Below are 24,495 nucleotides of genomic sequence, written 5' to 3'. Positions count from 1 at the left end.
GACAGTTTATATTATATATATCATTAGTTAAGATCGAATAGTTATGGGTTGTAATATGATTACGGTAGAAATCTCTCTATTTCTAGAGAGATATGGCCAAATAATATTAAGTATATAATTGTAAAACATATGGTTCATTGATGGACTTAATTAACCTGTTTTACCTGTTAACTATAAGTGTCCTATACGATTTTACTATATATGTTACGAGGCCACTCATTAAGAAATTGAAAGATAGTTAGCTCACTTAGAACTCATCTAAATAGGGATAGTTTCTAAATGAGATAGTTATAATGAAATGGGATGAATAATTGCTTCTATTGTAATTAATATTTGACTCCTATCATAATAATTAACTTATTTATTCTAAAATAATCGATCTTTTCGATTTAAAAATTATATAAATTATATATTTTTTTATTTATATAATCTAATATTAATAATATATATATATATATATATATATATATATATATATATATATTATGTTAGTCTTCTTGTCGAACTAATTTTAAAAATTAATAAAATATTGTCACGCAATTAATTAAAGTACAACAAAAGATGTCCAAACAAGTTGTTTCAAAATAGCTAATATATAATACTGCTACATATAAAAATAGTCTTCAATATTTATCACTATCAATTTTAAAATATTTTAATTTGAGGGTTATTTTTTTTTCAATATCCCATATTCTAATTTTTTTTTATAAAATTATTCTATTTTTAAAATTATATATCAAAATATCCAAATTTGTTTCTTACAAGTCCCCTTTGCAAATGACGACTTTCTTAAGAAAGTTTGCGTTTGTAACTACGACTTCCTTAAGTAATTTTTCAAAAAAAAAAACTTATTTTTTTTTTCAAATTAACAACATATATATAATTAATATAATTCATAAAAAATACATAAATACAAATTTTAAATTACATAGATTGACTAGAGTTGTTTGTAATATTTTGACTAATGCATCGTTAAAATCTTGTACGTGTGAGAAAATCTCGGCAATGTGGTACTGGATACCACCTTCGACATTAATTTTATCGTAAATTTAGTAAAATTTGTGATTTTTTATGAATGAAAAAATGCTAAAAAAATACGGACTATGTCGGTTAACTGGTCATACTCGAAAGTATTATTCTGTTACAAACAGCTCTAGTCAATTTATATAATTTAAAATTTATGTTTATGTATTTTTATGGATTATATTAATTTTAAAAAATTTCAATTTTTTTTAAAAAATTATTTAAGGAATTCGTTTTTGCAAATATAGACTTCCTTGAGAAAGTCTCCATTTGCAGACATAACTTGTAAGGGAGAAAAAAATATTAGTATATAATTTTGAAAAGAAAATAATTTAATGAATTTTTTTAGAATATGTGTTATTAGAAGAAAAAAACCCCTCAATTTGATCTATTACGTTAAACTATCATAATTAACCTTTAAAAAAAAGCACGGACCATTTTAAAATTTTGATGGCGAGATACTTGGTCGAAACAAGTAGATATTTTTGTGAGTTATTTTTTGTGGAAATTAAATTATACCGGAAGAAAGGGGTGAGTAATAATGATGAGAATTGTATCGAGGTGGTCATGACACACAAATTTGATGCATAGTCGTTTCTTTCTCGTGTCCAAATAACTTCTAGAAACTTCATTTCTCTTTCATTCTTCTCTCCCATTCATTTCATTTCAACACTCACCTCTCTCTCTCTCTCTCTCTCTCTCTCTCTCTCTCTCTCTCTCTCTCGTTTTGAATTCATACCCTATGTCCAAACAAACTCAAAGCACTCACTGAAATACATTTCGCTACAACTACAAGGTAGGTAGTAACGGTTCTTGTGTTCTCTCCATTTTACTCTCTTCGAGCTCTCTGTTGTTGTTTGTTTGCTTCTTTCTATCAAATGGATCATTCATATTTTCGCTTATTTTTGTTTTAGAGCAAAGATGGGGAAAAAGAGCAACAAAAGAAAAAGGAAAGAAGAGATTGCTGAGGATTGTTGTTTCATTTGCAAGGATGGAGGGAACATGAGGGTCTGTGATTTTGGGTAAACTTCTCAAACATTCATTAATTAATGCATGCTATTTTCGTATATTATTATTATTATTATTATTTTTATTTTTTTTTATTTTATAAAATGAAAATCAATTACCGTAGCGGATCACATTTTTCTCTATATATGGTATCAGCTGAAGAGATTCAGTAACTTTGGTAATGTCTTTTTCATGCTTCTCTATTTGGTAACTTCAACGAAAAGATTGGGATATTTCATGATTTATATATCATTATCAAGTAAACTTGTGCTAGTTATAATTTATAAACCATGAAAAATCGTTTTCAGATGTCCATGATGATGTTTGCTGTTGCATGTGCAATTTGTGGAGTATATTTTACTCTCTCTTTTTTATATTAAACGTTGTTTTAAAGATTGAAATATTCTTATGTTTACTTACATTTTAGGTTTTCAATGAAATTAGTTTCATATTAACTTTAGTTTACAAAAAAGGGGATAACTGTGAGAGGTAGTTTTAACAAAGAAATTGTTGGTACTTTAGATTTTATTTATTAAAGTTTTGTTGATAGATTTGTGGTTTACTTATAATTTTTTATGAGTTTGATGAACCAAAGCTTGGTCATTACTATCAATAGTATGCTTTACTGTTGGATCATTGTGTGAAGAGTTTTTTTGTTGTGTTAGTGATTTTTTTTTTAATGGTTAATTGATTCGTGGTGCTTAAAGGGATTGCCTTAAAGCTTATCATCCGGAATGCGTGGATAAAGACAATACCTTTTTGAAGAATGACAGTAATTGGTGTTGTGGTAAGCTGCTTCAACGTTTATCTGTACTTATGCGACATTCAAATAAATTTCTTTTACTTTTGTTGGTCTGTAAGTATTTATGCAGTTGATACTGCCATGACAATTGTCAATCTTATATGTTTCTTAAAAATGTGCTCTGGCCCGAGTTTTGCTTTCGAACACTCTATAATCTATACATTGTCTGAACCTGCATATCCTAATTATGCCTAAAATGCTTGAGAGTATGTTAAATGTCTTTTAATTCTTGTGATGCTGAATGACTTTTTAATAATTTTTATAGGTTCCCATTATTGCTACATATGCAGAAAAGCATCAAAGTTCATGTGCTTTTGCTGCCCAGCTGCTGTTTGTGGAAAATGCTTCTTTGATGGTGAATTTGCTACTGTCAAAAGAAACAAAGGATTTTGTAGGCACTGCGCAAAACTTGCATCTCTACTTGAAAAAAAAGCTGATGTTGATTCTGATGGGGTAAGATATTTTTCAATCATGTGTTATGTTATATACAGCAAGAGAAAGAAATAGAAACCTGCAATAGTATGTGGAATCCTAAACTCGAAAACCTTGCTGTTTGTTTATCATTTATGTGTATTTACGAATTGACATTTTCTGGGTTGCGGATGTTTGTGATTGTTATGCTGGTGCCATAAATAACGCAGGCACTTGTTCTCTGTTTTGGAAACATCTTGCAAGTGCTTTTGTTTTGAGGTGTTTAAAACAACAAACTTATTCTATTTATCTTTGAAAAAGAATCCTAGATTGTCCAACAGGTTTGTTCGTCACTGTTATTCTTCGTACAGGTGAAAACCGTTTGTTAAAACAGTATCAGGAACCAATTTTTCTCATTGTACTATGATTTTTTTTATATCATTTTTTTCTCGGTTGTACTTGGAATTGAGTAAAGAAAGTTCACCTCTTTATGCAGGCTGTATGTATACATTTTCTTTTTCTCTGTATATATTCATTATTATGTGCTTTTTTATTAACAGGAAAAGATAGATTTCGAAGATCAAGAGACATATGAATGTTATTTTCAAGAATATTATAAATTTATCAAAAAAAAAGAAGGACTGAATTCTCAAAATGCTCATTTTGCCCATGACTTCATTAAAAATGGGAAAAACAAGCGTGACTTGGATCCATACGAAATAGTTGAGGAGGAAGATGATTCTGGCGAATCTGATGTGAGTGACTCTCAAGCTTCTGATTATGATGACCTGAATGAGACATCAGGAGTTAAATCGGTGAGGAGAAAGAAGAAATGCATGAAAAAGCTAAAGTCAATAAAAGGAAAAGTTGGAGATAAGAAAAAGGATTTTGTAGGATGGGGTTCAAGAAGTCTCATAGATTTTCTTGAAGATATTGGTAGAGACACAGCCAAAGAACTTTCCGAACACGATGTTGCTTCAATAATCATTGAGTACTGCAATAGTAACAAGCTATTTGACCCTGAGAAAAAGCGAAAGGTCATATGTGATGAAAAGTTAAGGACTTTACTGCGGAGGAAGTCAGTGAACAAAAACAACATCCAAAACCTTCTGACATCGCATTTTGTTGAGAATCTTGAGGAAACAGATGATATCATCTGTGGTTCAGAAGAAAGGGATTATAATGAGCCGATAAAATTTTCGAGGTCGAGAAATTTGAACCCAACTACAAAATCTTGTCAGAACCTAGTTTCTAAAGAGCTTCTAAGCGGTTTTGCAGCTATAATTAGTTCAAACCTAAAGCTTGTCTACTTGAAGAGGAGCTTAATTGAGGAGCTTTTAAAGAAGCCAGATGCTTTTGATGGCAAAGTCTTGGGAAGTTTTGTGAGAACCAAATCTGACCCCAATGACTATTTGCAGAAGAACTCCCATCTGCTCTTACCAGTAATAGGTAATGTTGGTCGTGGCTAGAAGTTACTGGTCATAAAAAACGAGCATACAATTTTTTACGAGAAGTATAGTAGATAATTTTGCTAGCTTCAGGTATTGAAGTACTCTACCGATACTGTCATATTGTCATTTTCTTGATCTTATTTCTAAAATGCTGTCATAAGTTGTATACAAGCATCAATTCTCTTAATGGAGAGCATCACACTTTTGTTGTTGCAGGTTTTAGCAAGATATGCTTGTTTCACCTAGTCAGCATTGTGGTATAGAGGAAAAAAATGAAATATAAAGAACAGTAGATATTGCACATAACTAAGTCATACATTGTATCCAAAACTTTAATTGGTAGAATTTTTTTTTTTGCACATTACTAAGTCATACGTTATATCCACTACACATTTGAAAAAGAAAAATGAGGAATAAAATTGAAAGGTTTAAGTACAATGTTTTATCTTGCGATATACATTGCTGCAGAAGGAAGTTAACACGAGTGATGTTCTTTTACTAGCTATCATAGTTTTCTGATATACATACATTGATTTATTATCTGTATATATCACAGGAATAAACAGATCTTCAAAGAAAGAAGAAATCAACCAAGAAATTATGCTCCGGCTTCTTAATGTGCCAAAAGATGTACCTATCTGCAAAATTTCAGATGATGATTTTTCTGAGGTATTTGTACTGTGCTAATGCTAACATAATATTCTGCTGCAATTTCCCCTGTTTTTGGAGACCTGGTTGTAAATGAAGTAGCAGTTTCCTAGTAAAAGTGGATAACTCATTTTCCAAACCATTTTTCTACAAGATGTTGAATATATTGTATTATTTCCTGCATCAGAGCATATCTGGGTTTTTGATTGATCCGTAATTGTTTTCAAAGTTTGTTGATGTTATCTAATATGATTTGTGTATCCCTATTCTGTAAGAAAATTATGACAAGGTTCAGGATTCTGCTGCAAAGTCTACACTCACCCTAGTTGTTCGTGTATAATTCATGGATTCTTAATTTATAAGTAATTTCTGCAGGAAGAATGTCAAGATCTGTATCAGAGAATGAGAAATGGTCTGCTCAAACAGCCGACTATAGTAAGTTTGTTGTGCGTGAGTGATTTAGTATGTTTCAATAAAAAAAATTATGCTTCGTGATCTGATCAATTATGAATAAGGTCCCTGTAAATCTTTTCAGATTTTAATAGTAGGAATTGTTATTGTGCGGTGCAATATTATGCTGGCTGTACAAGAAAATATCTGTAAAAGAAAGGGCAAATGAAGTTCAATAATATAGTAGTAATAACTAATAAAAGTAATACATCTAAAGAAGCTTTTTTGCAGTACATGTACATCAGGTATTCGATAGATTAAGTTTGAGTATTCGATAGATTAAGTTTGAGACTTAAGCTAGAGAATATTTATATTTGTAGCTATCTACTAGTCTACTATTAAACTGATTTCTTCAAAATCTAGCCTTAAACTGACGCTGTTCACTTGTTTCAACGTTCTTTTTGCCTGTAATGCAACAGATCTTTGCCATACCACATGCTTGATAATATCTCATATTCATTATTTTGTTTGGTAAAGTGAATTGTAAAGTTAGTAACCCTACACATGTTTTGAATCTTCAGTGTTGCAGTCAAAGTCTAATTTCTTCCATTGTCTTTGTAGAAGTCATAGAAAGCTATGTCGGCACATGGTTATTAGGGCCTGTTTTTTCACTTCCTGAGTTGATGTCCAATGTAACATTCAATGATGTATAATGTCCTGTGATTGAAGCTAATATATGTCAATGGCATAGAGAAGAGGTCAGTGAACTGGTGGGAAGTGAGAAATTGAGGGGTCACATGGGATATCATGTAAATCACAGGGGAGCAATATTACCAGCAGCTTCTCGAGAAGCAGAAGCATGCTATAGATTAAATGTCACATAATTAAGGCGTGTTTTAGCTTTAGTTTTGGGTTAGAACCTTTAATGTTTTTCAGTCATTTTAGATGACGCTGATTTTATGGGCTTTCCCGTGTGTGAGCAATGTGTTCCTTATGAGTAAGAATTTGATATGTTAAACAATATTTGATTGGATTTGTAGAAAAATGTGACCAAATGATAACCACCTGTGTTTCGCAGCTGGAGCTTGAGCAGAAAGCCAAAACTCTGCATGAAGATATAATAAAGCATGTATGTAGCTTATACATATTATTCTGTTGTGTAGTAGAATCCTTTTTCTTTTTTTTTTTTGCTATTGTAAAGATATATGTCAAAATATATAATTCAAAGTGCAATTTCATAGAGTCTAGCATGTAAACATGGGTTATGCATCATGAAATTCAACTAGGGAAAAAGATCACTTACTATTTTCCAGCATTAAAAAAACTTACTATACATGCATAGAATTTACGTTCACAAAATTGTGAAATTTACTTAAACATATGCCAGGAGGCGCTAAATCTATACATTGTATTGAGATATTTGAAATCTTCCCTTATGTTATCCCTTCAATCATTTATGCTCAATAATTCATTTGTCTAATGGATTATTAATATGTTAATAACTGCTCTAACATAAATATTATCGAGTTTAAAAGAAACTAAGATGTATCATATTTTGTTACTAATATTTGTCTTTCTCTTCTGCTTTATACGGCAGTGGATCTCAAGGGAATTAACATTGTTACGAAATCGCATTGATCTGGCCAATGAAAAAGGATGGAGGAGAGAATATCCTTTCATGATGTTTTTGTTGATGCTACCTTAGATTAGAAGCTAAAAGCCTAAATATTGAGAATTGTTAATTTCTTCCCTAATTTAATGCTGACAGTTTGTGCCTTAACCATGTGTCCATACACTTGCTCAGTACATGGACCGCAAACTGAAGCTTGAGTCTCCATCAGAACAATCACGTTTATTAAGTGAAATTCCAAAAGTAATTCCTGAAATGGTTTATACCAATATGTCACCAAAAGATTCCTCAAGCAAAGATAAGCTTGATCAAAATGATTTGCCGGAATTAGCCACTGGAGATACTTGTAACTCCAAATATGGCGGTTTTGATCAATGTATGGATAAGAGAACAGATGTTATAGGTCTGTCAGGCTTTCTTATCTATACTCCCTCTGTTTTCCTATATATCTATTGGGTGCTTATAAGTTTTAACTACTTCATTTTTTAAAACATTCTGTATATATGGTCCTTGATAGTGCATCTGTTATTATCTTCACATTCTTGTCATGCTATTATTAGTCATTTCATTGAGATCCTCTCTACAGTGACGGCTCAGGAGCCCAATACAATTGTTAGTGTTAATAGCTCAATAGTGCAGCAGTTGAGTCATAACTCCAAGATATGGAAGGTATATATCAGGAAAGGGAAGAGAGAGACACGTGAAAGAGACTTACGGGTAGAGACGGTTATGCTTAGTAGAAATTGAGTGGAGCTCAAGAAGAATGGAATAGGGGAGGTGGTTTTGAAGAGGGCAGGAAGCATTTTGGTTCATGGGAATCGGCTTTAGGCCTAGGCCAGAATTTGGCATTTGTGCGTTGCTTCTTTTAATGTTTTGCTTGTTTCATTTTCTAACGATGTACTTTGACATCACAAATGTGAGTTCAATACAATATATCTCTAAAGTTTTATGTCCAAGAGGGTCACTTTCACTTAGTGAATTTATAATTTAATGCTGATATTTTATTTTTTGGTTCATATATTTGATTCACTATATCCTCCTTTGAGGTTCTTCACACAGGGAAAAATTCATGTGCCTCTAATTAATGTTTGTTGTACCAGGTATGTATAAAATGTAGCTCACAATATCCTGTGTTAATTTTCATGACTTAGGTCCAAAAACTCCAGTGAAAAATAACCATGATGATACAACATATCCTACCTCTGTTGAACAATTGTTTGTCTATGGTGCTTCCCAAGATAAAGACACTTCTCAAAATGAGCTGATTCAATATACCTCAAAAAGGCGAGATGATCACCTTTCAGTTGCGGATCCTGTAAAGGCGACTGTCAACGATGTTGTTGTGCCTGATCCTGTTAAGGTGACCATCAATGATGTTGTTGAGGCTGATCCTGTTAAGGCGGTTGTCAGTTATGTTGTTGAGGCTGATCCTGTTAAGGCGGTTGTCAGTTATGTTGTTGAGGCGACTGTCAATGATGTTATTGTCTTAAGTGACAGTGATGAAGAGGATGTGAGTATTAAAAACACTCCAGCAGGACAAAAGAGTGTGGAGAATCCTGATGTTTCTTTTTGGAATTGTTCGGGTGTTTATTATGGTGAAACAAGAGGGCCTTTTTCGATGTCTGTACTCAAAAGCTGGAGTGATTCTGCCCCTTTTCCCTTAGAATTCAAGGTCTGGAAGACAGGTGAGAGTGAAAGGGAGGCAATACCTCTCAGGGATGCACTTAGGCTGTTTTTTCCCTGACGTGTAAGTAAATCAGAATGAAAGGAAATCATCTCTATTGAATACATCACCAGTGTTAATATAGAGTTATATACTTCTGTTTTCACTAAATAGGTGCCTGTTTGAGCTTCTGCTAGTTTAAAAGTACTTTATCCGTTGACAATTTGGAAGTGATGGAAAATTTGCCAATCTTTGTTTCTTTTGTGCACCTCAACATGTTTTTATTCTCCAGTCTCCTTGTCATACAAAATATAGACACCATACGTTTTATCTCTTATTTAATTTTTATCTTCTGTAACATACACATTTAAAATCCAAATGGGCGCCAAATCAAAGTGAAGTTTTATTGTTGAGCTTCTAACTGTCCACATAATAGTATATCCATGAATTTCACAAAATCCTAACACATGATATAATTTCTTTTTCTAATTTGTACCTTCCATCTTGTTTTTGACTAATTTAGTGGGAAGTTGTTCTCTTTTCTTGCAATCCAATTTTATAAAAGCAATTAGAGCATTTCTACCTTATTTGAATGTTCACCAATTCTTATTTTTTATTTTTATGATTGACTTGTTATCTTTGTTTAAATCAAACAGAAATTTATTTATTTTAAATTATGAATACCATTATTTTCAATTTCTCGTTCTAATAAGTTTTCAATAATTTTATTTCTTTTTCATTTTCTGGTGACTACATAATTTATAAAGCTGACTATGCTTTACTAATGACAATCTAAATGAAAATTGACATATTTGTTGAGGATGAATTTGGTTTGTTGAAACTGATTAGAGAATGACCAATCCATTAACAGGCAAACATGATTTTGAAATGTATAAAAAAAATAACATTAGTGCACATTTCTTTATACCCGTTTTTTTTGGATGTCACATTTTAATATCACATGTCTACATTTTTGGGGGTTGGAATGGGGTTTAAAGACCCTCCTCACCCAAGAAAAAGAGGAGCTACCATATGTAAATTCAAGTTCTAGGAAAAACAAGTTCTCAACCCGTGCCCATTTTAGTTCTAGAATGAGTATGGCGTGGATGTTGACTTGTTGAGGAGTCTTACAGACACTACAAATACATTTTAAAGTACAGCATATAGTTGCACTTATCAAGATACCTAAATTTTTCATATGTTCTCTGAAGGTTGAGTAATATGCCAAACTCAATTGTCATCAATATGCAAATATGCATTAAAAACTCATGAAGTAGAATCTGAACAAGTTGCTCATGGTTGAGGTTACAGCAAGAAGTTGAATGTATAAAAACTATTTAATTGTTATAAGAGGGTATTAACCATTGCTGATTTGAGTTTGATTCACCACACATACATAACAATCATCTTATTATATGACAAGTTTTTCGGTGTAAAATAATATAGTTACATACTAATTCATCAAACCAGCAAGGAAGTGGCAAAATGGAGAACATATAGCAAAATATCATCAGAGAGCAGACATACTTCAAACAATATCAATATTGAATATTTCCCTGTTTCGAAGTGGCAAAACATCATATCATGCTATTCTATGCAACTATGGATTGCATTTTGCATAACAATTTTGGTTTTCAATACAGCAGGAAATTTTTCTATTGATTGCTGTTTACAGCATTTTCTTTCCTTAAAACTCGCAACTGTTCCTTCAATTCTTTGCTCTTTTCAAAGTTGGCCTTTCTCTTCACAGCTTTCTGTTGCAACACATAGATGATTTATACATAGGAAACTCAGATCAAAGCAAAAGACCTTCAAAATATAAAAGGAAAGGAAAATAAAAGAAAATCTGAAAATCTCACTTCTTCTCTGAAGCAGCGATCTAATTTTATTTTCAAATCTGTACATTCGCCAAAGAATTTTGCAATAGGATGTTCCACATGACACTTTTGAAACTGTTCAATAATCTGCATCAAAGCGCAACCTGAATTAAACTAGGCTATGATATATTATATACTTGTTCACATTTGCAGGACCATAGAACATAACTTTCAGTACCAAAGGAAAAAGATAAATTATTTAAACTTCTAAATTGATTAAATTCACAAATTTATTAAGTCCACTATGGACTTCCAAGGTAAGATTACGAATGTTAATTGACAGGGTAACAAATAACCTTTGGTTAGTGGATTAAGTCCCATTTCATTGTTGCAATTTAAGGCTCCAATACAGCCAAAATGTCTTTTGTTTATGACCAAATATACAACGACTAATAACCTTTATTGGCATGGAAATATATCTTATTGTAGCACCGATACTTCGGATTGAAGGTGTGTTTGATATTCAACACATGTCAGATACACGTGCTGGTGTTCAACACAGAAATGAGATTCATAATATGTTGTTACATTCAATTACTTATGTATACTTAAATTATTATAGGTGTCTACATGTCAATATTAGTGCATCAGTGCTTTATAGTTCATAGGTCATAAGCAACAAGCACTTTAGTAGTACAACATACAATATTAAGAATAACAGTAAGAACACTGATAATTCTACTAGCAAATAATTAAACATTTTTTTTTGAAAGAAGGTGATGAAACAAACTCACTTCAGCGCACATAGGGTGCTTGTGCAATGTTAGAGGAGGATGCATCTTCTCACAACCAAATCAATCAGCAAAACCTTCTCCTACAATTGAACTACATCACTATTTAGTTTCCTTCATAGCACAAAAACTGCTAGAAACAACTAAATTGTAATTGACCTAGAGGGAAATTAATTCAGAAGAGCAAAACTTTGAAAATTACGATAGCCAAATATTAGAATAGAGGAAGAAAAGAAAAGCGAATCGGGCAGTGACATTCAATGAAAAAAGGAAAATAAAACTCATAATTTGAAATCTAGTATGGAATATAATATAAACTCACGAGATGCAAAATTGCGACGGAAGGGTCAAATCAGAGTTTCAGCGGCGAAGCTTGACTAAAAAGTTTGGGGTGGCCGACATAAAAATATAATATATAAATTAAATATATAAATAATATTATATAGCAAAAAATTAAATTGTAATAAACACAAAGTGAAACCGTCTTGGATTAACCTCGTTGTCAGATAAATGATATTCTTCTAAATTTATCTGATAAAGACCAAATTTTAGATAAACTCTTCATATTGCATCCAATTTATTTGGTGGATATTGTGAAATTTGAGAGCGCTTTCTAGGGTCACGTTCTAAACATTTCTCAAAGTCATCTTCGAAAACTCTAGGAACCTTCGAAAGATAATTATCATTTTCTTCAATTCTAGGATCCTCAGAGATAGTTTCAGATGTAGAAGTTATAATTTCTTCATCTCTTTCAGCTCACAAATTTTTCTCTTGAAAAAAGAATCAATTCTTTTACTCTTCTTCATTCTCACAAACTTATCTAAATCAATCAATTTAGGAAATATAAAACATCTTATATGCAACAAAAAAACTAAAACACTTTATATAGACAAAAAAACTCACACAAAAATGCAACAAAACTCAAACACCTGCAACAAAAAAACTCAAACATTTTATATGGACATAAAATCAAACACTTTATATGCAACACAAAAACTCTAAACAAAAATCAACAGTAATGTCTAATTGAAACTCCAAATCAAAGCTCCAAACTCAACACCAACAAAGTAAACTTTAAATTTCATGCTAACTAAAACATAAGCAAAAAGTAGAATTCCACAAAAATATCGGGTACTGCCGTATAAGTTAAATTCTTAGGATAAGTAAAACTCAACAAAATGGAGAACACAAAACTAACACAGTAGCGACGAACTAAGAAAAATTGAAATCAAAAGTAACTAATAAAAATCAGCACTAACTAACAAAAATCAAGACTAACAAAATAGAAATCCGAACCTTTTGAACAAAGCAGCAATGCAATCTGGAGACAGATGAAATTGCGGCGAACAGAGAGGCGAGGGCGACGAGCGGCCACGGAGGAAGTCAGGCAGAGGCGGCCGCAGGCCCGCAGCGAGCAGAGGAGCGATCTGGCAGAGGCGGCCGCGCGGTTGTTGTGATTCGTGAATCTGATTTTGGAGAAGGGAGAGAGGAAGGCTGTAACCTGTAAGGAAAAGGGAGAAAGAGAAGAAGAAATAGAAAACTGAATTAGCTTCAAGTATTGTTGTGATTTTTTTGTTTTAATAAAGATGTTTTAGTCATTTTATCTATAATGTTTTTTTGGATGGCCGCGGTCCTTTGTCCCTACAAGCTCCGCCCCTGGCTGCCGGTGAGAAGAAGGAAGCAAACAGCCCCTAAATTGTAATTATTTTGTTTTAGTTCTTGTTTAACCATGAATGAGAATATTGCCAATTTAGTTATAGAAAATCGACAATTATTTTCGTTACTAAACTTTGCAAAAACGTCTTTGAGGTTTGTCTATCTATTAATTAATTTGTTGTTATTATAATAGTTTTTTTTATTTAAATTTTTTACCTTCAATTTTTCCACTTCGTTAAATTTCTTATTAATTTGTTGTTAAGTTTGTTCGTAACTTAATTTAAATTGGATTTTAAATCTTATAAAATTTCATTATTCTATTTTTAATTCTTATAAAAATATTTGTTACTTTTTAAGTTTATAAAAAATTTATTTTTTATTTTAGGTTTTTGATTTTAAATTAATTATTGTATATTTTTTGAATTTTAAAATGATGTTTGTATTAATATTTGGTATATATTTAATAACTTGCTTGCAAAAAATTAAAATTCATTTTAAGCTTATTACACTTATAAAATTAAGAACGAAAAATAAAAAGGATAAAAAATTTATTTTTTATTTTAGGTTCTTGATTTTAAATTAATTGTTGTATATTTTTTAAATTTATAAATGATTTTTGTATTAATATTTGATATATATTTAATAACTTGCTTGCGAAAAATTAAAATTCATTTTAAGCTTTTTACACTTATAAAATTAAGAACAAAAAATGAAAATGAAAAAATACTAAGGACTAAAAATTGATGAAATTTTTCATTAGGACTAAAAGCAAAATAATAAAATTTTATAGGAACTAAAAATTTATTTAATCCTAATATATTCACTTTGTTTTCATAATTTTAGTTATTCTTACGAGAACTTTAACATATTTTTGTTGTTTCTCCTTTTATCTTTTTTCTCTATTAATAAACTCATGACCACTTCGTCGTTACAACTCTCACGAACCACCAAAGTGCCTTATAGCTCACTTTCTTTCTTTATTGATTAATAATATTGTTAAATATGATATCAGAGTTTGGTTCGATTCTCCTTAAATTGTCTTGTTATTATTTTGTTGTTGATATCCTAAATGTTTTAAATAAATAAAAAATGTAATTTGAGAGTTCAACGACTATTTAAATTACTATTTTTATTTATCTCATTTTACTCTTTCAAGAGAAAATAATATAAGATCTTCATTAAAGACTTTCACTATTGAAATATCCACTATCTTAATTGTTGAGAAAGAGTAAAGAGAAACAAATATGAGGTGAAAGGGGCATAAGAGAGACTAATGAAGAAAATATTGAGGAAAAATAAAGTCTAAAAAGAAGAGATAGATAGAGAAAAAAAGACGATAAAGGAAGAATATAAAGAGTGTAATAAGAGCGTTAGAGACAACAATAAGGGACAAAAATGTATGTAAATTGATCAATTTCAAATTAATGATCAAGATTAATTAATATGTGCAAACATATACGAATGTGTATATAGCATTTGTTAAAGTTAGCACTAGAGGCCAACAATTTTTCTTGGTTATTATTTGTATCATGATATTTACTATTATTTATATAATAATATGAGACATTTTAATTTATTATGTAGATTTATTTAAAGCATAATAACGTCCTTAGAATAGTTAGTTTGTTTAATTGAACATAAAGTGTGACTTAATCGTAAGACCATATTGATCATAATGACATTTTTATAAAATTGTATATAGTCAAGTTTTACTCTCAAATAAGATTGTAAAACACATGTTTTTGATGAAGACAAAGACCAAGAATTGTGATCAAAGCAACAAAACTCTAAAAGAAGTCAAAATAGCATATGTCAACTAATCAAACATATTAAATATTTAAATAAATGTAAAGGTATATGATACAATCAATAGTTCAAAAAAGTACATGCGAATTACGTCTTCTTCTTCTTCCAGACACACTATCACTTCACACCCATTTTCAACAATTCAATTCAACCATGACAGGTATTTTCCAATTTCAATCTTGAACTGTCTATTTTCATTCTATTATTATATGCTTTTACTTTTAAGAACTTGTTTTCATTCACCTCCATTAACACTACAAAAATTCCTATTAAAACGACACAATTTAGTTAATCAAACCCTTATTTGATGACTTCTTGTTATTATTATTACATGCCGACTATGCGCAAGAAAAAGAAATGGAGATTGAAGCATTAGGAGCTATACTCATCGATGAATTCAAAGGTTTTCTTTTATGCATATCTATACTATTTTATTTTCATAAAAAAGCTATTTTTATTTGTTTATTTGTTTTTCTATGTTGAGAAAAATGGCTTGATTTTTATGTTTGATACTTCATGATGGTAGAAATACACTCTGGCGAAAGTGGTCTAAGTACTTTTAGATTAAGGTAATTGCTCAGGTAAATTGTTACTTCATGTTTTTACTGCTGTTTATGTTGCGTGCGTGTGTGTGAATGTATCTTAGATGCAGAAAATGATAGTACTTTCAGATGTTAGGTCTGTCGGGTTTAAGGTACCAAAAAAAAAATCTAACGTGGTCAAAATGTAAAAATAGAAAATAGGAGGTATTCGTGCAACTTTTCAAAGTTCAGGGTGGGCAGCTGAACACCTTCACCATACATGGGAATTGCCCCTATATATAATATAATCATAATTTTAAATTTGTATAATATTTTTAATCAATTGAAGAATATAACAACATACCTTGATATGCGTAAAATGTAGCTGATCTCGCCTAACCAAAGAAAACCTTTTGTTCTTGTTGAAGTCTATGGTAGAGTTTGTATCATACATTCCATTTTAACTATCAGTTTTATTAGAAGAGTTCTAATTTATTTGTTGTCTTCAAATTTCAATGCAATATTAACTATTGTTTTATCAATTATACTCTTCTCTACTTATTGCAGAGAGAGAAATATGTGCAATATGATCATGAACAGTCAAGAGTATCATAGAAAAAGACAATTAAATACATCAGATAACAACAAAATTTGTTGACTTTCTTGTTTTGTCTAAAACAACTTTAAACAACACTTAAAAAGGCTCAGAGATAGTAACCTTTTTGCTAGTGGGAGCTTCAAAGTTAAAATAAGTCATGTTTCTTCACTTACGAAAAAGTTATTGTAAACTTGTAGATGTTTATGGAAAAGTTGAATGAGATAGCTTTTCAAAAACTTTGAGATGCATAAGCTTATTTCAACATATGAGAAAAGTTAGGGTTTTTATTTATTTATTATTATATATGTTTCTACAAGTGTTTCTTGAGAATTAGCTAAACTGGTTTTATGTCATGGATAATCATAATTGTTGATATTATGCAAATAATATGGAATCAGTCTATGTATGAGTTATATTGTTGCTAATAATATGTTTTCATGTTGCTAATAATATTTAAAAAAAATAAGAACAAAACATTTTCCTGTTGAACACAGTTCAATGGAATTCAACGTTACTGGATATAGAAGTTGAGTTCATTTCCATTACTTCCCCCTTGACTAAATAATGTGCTTAGGTAACTAAGACATCTTCCTCGTCACATAAATTCGCAAAAGTGACGCATCTATTTGTTTTTGTTATGCAATTGAATAGGAGGAAAAAGAATATGGTTGAATTACTAATTCAGGTTTGTTCCTCTTTGATATGTTATTTTCTTTTCCGTCTTGTCTTTCTATTTTATTGAAACTTTTGATTTTGGAATATCATGTCGTTTGCTTCCAAATACCTATGCTAAAATACAAATGAAAAATTTCAGACTTGTTCCTCGTATAGGACACTGCAATCTCAATAAACTTGATTTAACTACAATTTATTAATTTAATTTCAAAAACTTAATAATACTTGTTTGGTTTTCATACAAAAAATTGTTTATAAATAAATAAATAAAATACAAATATAATTCTCATTTCTAGTATCATCTAACAAAGTGGGGATTCTTTGACACTATAAACCCCATATATATAGTAATTTATACTAGATTTTTTTTGTTTTTGGTACCGCGAATAAAGAAGATATGTTTTTAAGGAAATACAAACTTTTATAACTAATTTAGAATATCACATTTCTCAAATTAATTCAAAAAACTTAGTAGTACTTATAAAGTTTTCATACAAAAAGTCGTTTTTAATTAAATAAAAAAAATACAATTTACAACACTTAATTCCCAGTATCATCTATAGTTTCTCCCAAACTTGAACTTAAGACTCGTAAACCTGCAATAATCTGCGATTTTGCAAACGCATGGCCAAACCAGTCAAACACAAACAAAGAATGAGTTGACATTATTAAAAAAATCTATTGTGACACTTAATTTTTAATGACATGTCTTTATTCGTCACTATAGTTATTTTTAGCTACACATAGAGTGTCACTTTTTCTTATTTAATATCAATAACTTAAAGAAAAAAAAACTCAAACATTCACAACAAAAAAATATTCACTTTTTCACTCAAAATCAATTCACGCAACAATACGTATTGGTTTCTTTCCCATTTCCATCCCAATTTTTTTTTTCTCGACCGTATTTCTTCTCAAAATTTTTTCTTCCTATTTCGTCTCATAAATTATTAAAGCTTTTCCAAATTTGGATTTTCGTTTTCCCATTTAGGATTGTTGAAGAAGCTTTTCCGGATTTATTCATCATTCTTTAACCTTGAAGAAGCTTTTCCCATTTAGTTAAATATTTTTCGATTCCCTCTTCAATCGATTCCTTCCATTTCCTCTTGAATACCTATTCAACCAACTCAAATTTCTCTTACGATTCATGACTCAGTGATTCAGAGATTCACGAGTAAGTGAAAATTGTTTTTCCTATATTAGCAAGTTGCATTGGTTGAAAAATTTGATTGATTTTAGTTTTTAAAATTTTAAAACAGATTTGAAGATCTTCTATTTTCATATCCAGAGAAAAGATAATGATAGAGAAAAAAAACATATATGGAGTTTCTGATCTTCAAGCTTAGGTTAATTTCCAACTTAGTTCATATCTAATATTGTTATTTTAGTTCATACTTATACAATTCATGTGAGCTTTCTGGTTGAATTAATATTTAATGTCTGTCGGGATCATCGATTCGACAAGTCAAATCATATATCATCAATTTGAATTTTTCTGTTTTGAGATTTTGAATTGCAGGGATTGTGTTCCTATGACCACAATTGTTTAGTTTGGGTTATGAAGTTTTTTTAATGGTATTTTGGTTGTTTGATTAGCTAAAATATGCACGTCATTTGTTTATGCTTGTGTATTTGGGGTTTCAATTTGATGTGAGTAGTGCTTAGTTCTTGGATTATGTTATTTTACTTTTTATTATTATGTTGTTCTTAGCCGGGATCATGAGTTTTAATTTATCTGCATGTGAATTTGCTGCTATCTCTAGTAGGCTGTCTAATAAATTAAACTTGGCTTGGAGTGTTAGGATCAATAGAAATGGTTTGTTGTTAGTTTGAAACTCTGTGTACATGAGACCGAGGAAACGTAGAGGAGGAACTTGGATGAACTTAAAGTTGTGGAACATTCGAATTACAATTACAATAAAATGTAAAAGAGAATGCAAGATGAGATTGATGGTTTGTTGCAGAGAATGGAGGCAACAAAGCAGCAATGGGTTTAACTTTTTAATTTTATTATTATTTTGTTTTCTGATTCAGGATACTGCTAGAAACATGTTTAATTTATTGAACTTCTGCTTGGTTTCTAGAATAAATGATTTTCAATTTATAAATTCATGATATTTGTTTATTTATGGAACCACAAAAGGTCAAGTTAATATTCACATGCTCAAGTTTCTTCCTATACTCCTTCAAATTTCTAGTAAAGTTATATTGGGTTTTTATTTTATTTTTAATGCTAATGACAAATGACCAGAGTTAATTATAATTATTAAGTATGATTACCCTATAATTTTGTATATTTTCCTATTTGAGTATTTATGTATCCTGTTAAAATTAATGTTTGGTTTGTGTACTGTTTTTTAGTCTTCACAATAATGGATATCCCCCAATCCGCTATATCGGTTTTGGGTCAGGCGCTCCGCGCCATTATCCAAGATTTACAACATAGTTTCCATGATACTTCTAACAAAATGATAAATGCCAAACTAGAAATAGCGTTTCTGAAAAAAATACATATTTGGCACAAGCATAAAGTGAATAGTAATCATGTGAAGAGAAAGCAGTACCTATAGTATTCTTTAATTGCTGCTATGGACATGTTATGTAGTCGCTCTTCTGACCAACCTTTTTCTGAGGAGGTATTCTGGAATCCTACTGTCCCTTGTGCATGGGCAAGAGGTGGATTTACAGTCCAACAGGTGTAACTCATTAGCTATGATGAATTGAATTCTCTCCATCTCTTCTGTTAATCAATGCTCTTTTTATTATCATATTTAGGGTTTTTATTTTTTTTTTGTTTAATAATATTATGTGAAAGCTGTTGTGAAATATGATATAAGACTGTTTGTTTGTCTTTGAATCCTGTTTGGTTGCTGTGGCAGATGAAAATGTGTTAAAAATTTGAGAAATCATTTATCTGCTTTTAAAGATTTAGCAGACAGTGTTATGTTGCTTGAACTGTTAGTAGACGCATAGTGGAGTGAAAAAGTTGAAGCTAGTCATGAGAGTGGTTCTGAAGAAGGAACCACTCACAATCACATTTATGGCATTATTATTCATTTTATATATATTTATATGATTTACAGATGGATAAGGCCACTATCTTTTTGAATTATTATTTGTGTGTTACAGACTTAGAAAGCTTTTGTGCTTTACTAATATTAATATTAATTGTGATGTTGATTTGCATATTCTGTTGTTTTTTTCGGCTCAAAGAACAAAGGGAAGAGAAAGAGATCTGGTAAATGTGGAAATCGCTTATGGAAATCCATTGGTCTTGGATTCAAGACTTCCAGAGAACCACTAAAGGTTTTTATTATTATCTTTAATATGAAGTCCAAATGCACAATCTCAACAATTTCAGAAGATCATGTACTATTTTACTTCTGTTTTCCAACATTTATTCTTTTACTTTTTTGACTCTGTTTGTCCAAACTCCATTAGGAATTTTCTTTGGAGACTAGTCAGGATATTCTCCAACCATCGGCAACTTGAGGAAAAAAGGTCTGATGATTGATGTTACCTTACCTGTATGTAATTCCAATCCTGAGTCGGATGACCACTTGTTTATGCACTGCACTGCTGCAAAGCTAGTCTGGTTTGCTCGCTACTGAGAGCTCACGCACCAAGTGAGACTGATAATAACCTGGATGAAGAGCTAGATTACTTGCAAGGAAAAACTTGGATCGCAACTGGTTTGTGCAACTCTGGAAGATTTGGAATTAGAGAAATCTAATTCTGTTTAAAACACTTAATGTCGAATCTTATGGAGGTGGCTAGGAGTGCTTGTGATTTTGTCTCAAATTTTAACCAAGCAGGGGAATGACATTCTGCAGGAAAGCATACCATAAATCAGAACTGTCACTGCTAATTTTACTGCAAAGGTTGACGAGGGGGCTGTCTGGATGGCCCTACCACGTGGGGATGTGTTTTTAAAGATCCAATGGGTGTTGTTTCTTTGGCAGCTTGCAGAAAAGAATGCATCGCCTCAGATTCGTATACGGCAGAAGCTCTTGGTGTGTGCTGGTGCCTTCAATTGGCAGCGGAGCAAAATATCTAAAGCATAGAAGTGTAATTGGATTGTAATGATCTGATGTGTAGTTTTAGACATGCTTCTTACAGTTTCATTGGTAGACAAAATAATGTAGAGAGAGGCCCATAAGTTGGCAAAGTTAGCAAAAACTATTGGCACAATGTCTTGCCTGGCTATATCCCACAAATTTTTTTGGTGCCTTTTCTGGTTGTAAGTCATTTGTTTTAATTTAAAATTAGAGTGTTTTGCTGTTAAAAAAAAAAGTTATGCGCCAATCCAATATATATTTTGAAATCAGGACTATATCACTTTTCACTTATATAGAAAGTGAGTAACTAACTAATAATTAAAAACTGACTATTAACTAGTTAAATCTTTAATACATTTGGCATTAACTACGTCATTTTAATACGAGATGATATTCTAAATTTGAAATGCAAAAAGCTAGTATGGTAGCTCTCTATTTTAAAATTTAACATATTTTTATTCCTTGTAATTTTTATTTAAATTATTAACATTATGACGATGATTTATTTATTTCTTAGTTGGAGAGAGGGTTGGTGAGAAGGAACAAAAGAAGAAGATAAGAAGAAAAAAAAGTTTAATACGACATACAATAATACAACCTTCTAGACAATAGGTATTTTAATTTTGGATAATAGGTATCTTAACAATTTTAATGGTTGAAATTTCAAATACAACTACTAAATTTTAACTACATTCAATCTAAGGAACACAATTAATCTTGGAATTTTTAGTAGTAGTAATAAAAATAATTGGTTGCTAAATTAATATTCACAGTTGAATTCGCTTAGGTGTTAGTTATGTAAGTTAAAAACTAAATCGAACCTTCTTATACATAACAGCCTAAACACATCGAAAAAAATATCTGTTTTTGATTATTTTGGTTGAAATTATGATTTTTTGGATCGATTTGAAACTAAAAATTTATATGTTGATTCTATTATTGGAAATTATATTAATTTTAATATTTGCTTTTATAGTTTAAATTTTTTATATGTTAGGCATGATGCCATTATTTAGCTACATATGCTTTTTATAATTCTAATTGTAGGTAGATTGAAGAGACTCCGCCTTATATTTATGTTGTCATTACTTTTGATTTGTTGTTAGATTTTATATAATGAAATTATCATTAATATAAAAATAACACTCAATCAGAATTCATTACTATACCATAACACCTGACATTTACATATCCTTTAATTATAATAATATATTATAAGCAAAATTATATTCAGGTCTTTTATTTTATTTAGTTGTAAAAGATCCTCCGTACTATCAATTTTTCCTAAAAATTAATGATGTATCCTAATTCAAGTTGTAAATGTTTATAGGTAAAATATCTATGTGAGAAAGAAAAAAAAATTTACTAATAAATTGTAAATATTTATAAAAATATAGGAATCTACGTGAAAAAAATGACAAATAATAAAAATCAATCAGATAAACTACCTTCAATATAGTTTTGTCTAAATTTTTAGTCATAACAATTTTTTTTAACTATAAAAATAAAAATAAAATTATATATTACTTTATTTGTATTTTGAATGCAATAAAATATTACAAATATCCCCAAAAAATAATATTAATATTTTTTTGAAAGGATAAATACTTTTATAAATATTATATATAAAATATAAATATAAATAAGATTTAATGTTTTTAACCGATTTAAAAAAAACCCGTCTTTAACCTTATAAATAGGTTCGATCAGTACAAAGTTTGTGGTTGCTTTATCGGTGGGAGAAAAAGAGGCTTAAGACTGAAATCGAGAAAAAGAGGCGTAAGACTGAAATCGAGAAAAAGAGGCGTAAGATTGAATTCAATTATTCCCACGAAACCAGAAAAAGAAAAGCAGAGGTGTGTGCTCTCAACCCTTATCGCTTGAATTCGATATCTCTTTTTCTCCCTATCAATCTTCAATCCTCTGCATTAATCGATTCGATCGGTATCAATTTTTTTTCTTCTTATTCGTTGCGACATTGACGGTAATGGTAACGATGTTTTTGAATTCAAACCCTAGAAATCTTGATTTGAATTGGTGCCAAAACAAAAAAGTTGATCGCATAGTCCCGAGAAAGAGAGAGATGATGATACATAAAATATAAAGCTTTCCGTTCCCGTTCTTGAAATTCAACCAAGAACACCCGATCTCTATGAATCTTGGTCATTCGAACCCTAGAATTCTGATTTGAATTGGTGCGGTAAAAATATGGCAACGAAGTCACCGAGTTTGTTATTTGGATTCAAGTTTCTGCTGTCCATGATTTGCTTCATTTGAAAGAGAGATATGAATCTCTCTCTATTTCATTTTCAACCCATTATCCTTTGGTTTCTGATCTATTGATTCCCTTCTTCTATTGAGCAAACATTCTCTGTCTCCAAAACTGTGTTTGACACAAATGCTTTTGGGGTAGGTTTTTGTTTGCAACAGCATTATAATTGATTTATCCAAGGATGTATAATCTTGATGATTCTTGATTATTCTTGATTGAGAAGGTTAATAAAAATTGAAAAGTCGCTATGCTTGGATGATCTCAAATTTAACTATGAGATAAATTCTTGACTTATATGTGGCCTTCAATATGAATTTTTTATTCATATGAAATGAATCTGATATAATATGTTTCGATGATCAGGTATTTAATTACGAGATGAATTCTTGACCCAAAATGTGGTTTGCAATATGATTTTTTTATTCATATGAAATTGCCATAATATTTTTTGGATGACCGTAAAAGTTGCCTTCAATATGAATTTTTTATTCATATGAAAAGAGATTGAGAATTTGAGATAGTATGATTGGATTATTTGGAATTTAATCACGAGATAATTCTTGACCCAAAATGTGGCTTGAACCATGAATTTTTTATTCATATGAAATGAAATTGAAAATTTGAGATAGTATGATTGGATGACCCGAAGTTTAATTACGAGATGAATTCTTGATCTAAAATGTGGCTTGCAATGTAAACTTTTTATTCATATGAAATGAAATTGGGATAATATGATTGGAAAACCTGATATTTAATTACAAGATGAATTATTGACCCGAAATGTGGCTTGCCATATAAATTTTTTATTGATATGAAATTGGATCTTGACCCTACATGTGGCCTTCAATATGAGTTTTTTTATTCATTTGAACTTGGAATTGGATGGGCAGTATTGTGTCTCGATGATCTTAGACACATTTAATCTTTGAGTCTATATGACATTAAATTCGATAAATTGAGATGACAATATTGTGCCTCAATGACCTTGAGTGGTGTGATGAAATTGGGTTGTCCTGTTGAAGCGGCATCTTGCAATGCCTTGTTGACGGGCTCGAAAGGCAAAGTGATTCAAAAGACCATTAAACTGTTGGCATTGATGGAAGAAACGAAAATACGGATCCAGTGTTATAACCTTTGGGATTATTATTAATCACATATGCAAGGCTAGGAGGATCAATCAGGCGTTGAGGGTATTTGATAAATGATGTGGTCTTGTATAATACTTTGATTGACTAACTTAGTAAAGTTGGGAGGGAAGAAGATGGTTTGAGTTTG

General features: G+C 30.6%; 3 protein-coding genes and 1 long non-coding RNA gene across 8 annotated transcripts in view; 3 read left to right on the top strand and 1 right to left on the bottom strand.

The window, feature by feature from the left end:
- The first annotated feature begins 1,568 nt into the window (after positions 1–1,568).
- LOC101515129 (uncharacterized protein At5g08430-like) lies at positions 1,569–9,294 on the top strand. 4 transcript variants are annotated; one of them, XR_012163526.1, is made up of 12 exons: positions 1,569–1,819; positions 1,938–2,045; positions 2,739–2,818; positions 3,099–3,286; positions 3,805–4,693; positions 5,252–5,364; positions 5,719–5,778; positions 6,812–6,862; positions 7,331–7,402; positions 7,529–7,766; positions 7,950–8,214; positions 8,515–8,655. XR_012163526.1 is itself a non-coding variant. In XM_073369940.1 (11 exons), exons 2-11 carry the CDS (start codon positions 1,945–1,947, stop codon positions 8,108–8,110), a joined length of 1,953 nt encoding a protein of 650 aa, XP_073226041.1. In that variant the 5' UTR covers positions 1,569–1,819; positions 1,938–1,944; the 3' UTR covers positions 8,111–8,379. The 4 variants fall into 4 exon arrangements, 2 of the variants coding, with proteins under 2 accessions (XP_073226041.1, XP_073226040.1); XR_012163525.1 differs by having other exon boundaries at positions 7,950–8,279; positions 8,515–8,652; XM_073369940.1 differs by lacking the exon at positions 8,515–8,655 and having other exon boundaries at positions 7,950–8,379.
- Positions 9,295–10,525: 1,231 nt separating this feature from the next.
- LOC101514598 (uncharacterized) lies at positions 10,526–13,375 on the bottom strand. Of its 2 annotated transcripts, none has more exons than XM_004503025.4 (4): positions 12,931–13,375; positions 11,638–11,728; positions 10,886–10,990; positions 10,526–10,780 (listed from the first exon to the last, which is right to left on the bottom strand). In XM_004503025.4, the coding sequence occupies exons 2-4, from the start codon at positions 11,680–11,682 to the stop codon at positions 10,682–10,684; spliced, it is 249 nt and encodes an 82-aa protein (XP_004503082.1). In that variant the 5' UTR covers positions 11,683–11,728; positions 12,931–13,375; the 3' UTR covers positions 10,526–10,681. The 2 variants fall into 2 exon arrangements, with proteins under 2 accessions (XP_004503082.1, XP_004503081.1); XM_004503024.4 differs by having other exon boundaries at positions 11,638–11,717; positions 12,931–13,373.
- Positions 13,376–17,678: 4,303 nt separating this feature from the next.
- LOC101514375 (uncharacterized) lies at positions 17,679–21,120 on the top strand. The gene is made up of 3 exons (XR_003473766.2): positions 17,679–18,064; positions 20,104–20,196; positions 20,332–21,120. It is a non-coding gene; the product is annotated as an uncharacterized lncRNA (long non-coding RNA).
- Positions 21,121–21,354: 234 nt separating this feature from the next.
- The window catches only part of LOC101492443 (endoglucanase 25-like), a 5,020-nt gene continuing 1,879 nt past the window's right edge, over positions 21,355–24,495 (top strand). Inside the window, exons 1-2 of the mRNA XM_012716555.3 lie at positions 21,355–21,372; positions 22,649–22,804. Coding sequence (XP_012572009.1) covers positions 21,355–21,372; positions 22,649–22,804 — 174 coding nt within the window. The remainder of the gene's footprint in view (positions 21,373–22,648; positions 22,805–24,495) is intronic.

The sequence above is a fragment of the Cicer arietinum genome, chromosome 6, assembly GCF_000331145.2.
Source record: "Cicer arietinum cultivar CDC Frontier isolate Library 1 chromosome 6, Cicar.CDCFrontier_v2.0, whole genome shotgun sequence".
Classification (NCBI taxonomy): Eukaryota; Viridiplantae; Streptophyta; class Magnoliopsida; order Fabales; family Fabaceae; genus Cicer; species Cicer arietinum.
The sequence above is the reverse complement of the archived record's forward strand: the minus strand, read 5'-3'. Positions and strand labels throughout refer to the sequence as shown.

What these genes read in the sequence shown, in the direction of transcription:
- LOC101515129 (XM_073369939.1), top strand. Translation starts at nt 1,945, where the DNA reads ATGGGGAAAAAGAGCAACAAAAGAAAAAGGAAAGAAGAGATTGCTGAG. An exon ending in ATGAGGGTCTGTGATTTTGG is followed by an intron (nt 2,046 to 2,738) that starts GTAAACTTCTCA and finishes TGGTGCTTAAAG; the next exon opens with GGATTGCCTTAAAGCTTATC. An exon ending in TGACAGTAATTGGTGTTGTG is followed by an intron (nt 2,819 to 3,098) that starts GTAAGCTGCTTC and finishes TAATTTTTATAG; the next exon opens with GTTCCCATTATTGCTACATA.
- LOC101514598 (XM_004503025.4), bottom strand. Translation starts at nt 11,682, where the DNA reads ATGCATCCTCCTCTAACATTGCACAAGCACCCTATGTGCGCTGAA. An exon ending in AGCACCCTATGTGCGCTGAA is followed by an intron (nt 10,991 to 11,637) that starts GTGAGTTTGTTT and finishes GCTTTGATGCAG; the next exon opens with ATTATTGAACAGTTTCAAAA. An exon ending in ATCGCTGCTTCAGAGAAGAA is followed by an intron (nt 10,781 to 10,885) that starts GTGAGATTTTCA and finishes GTGTTGCAACAG; the next exon opens with AAAGCTGTGAAGAGAAAGGC.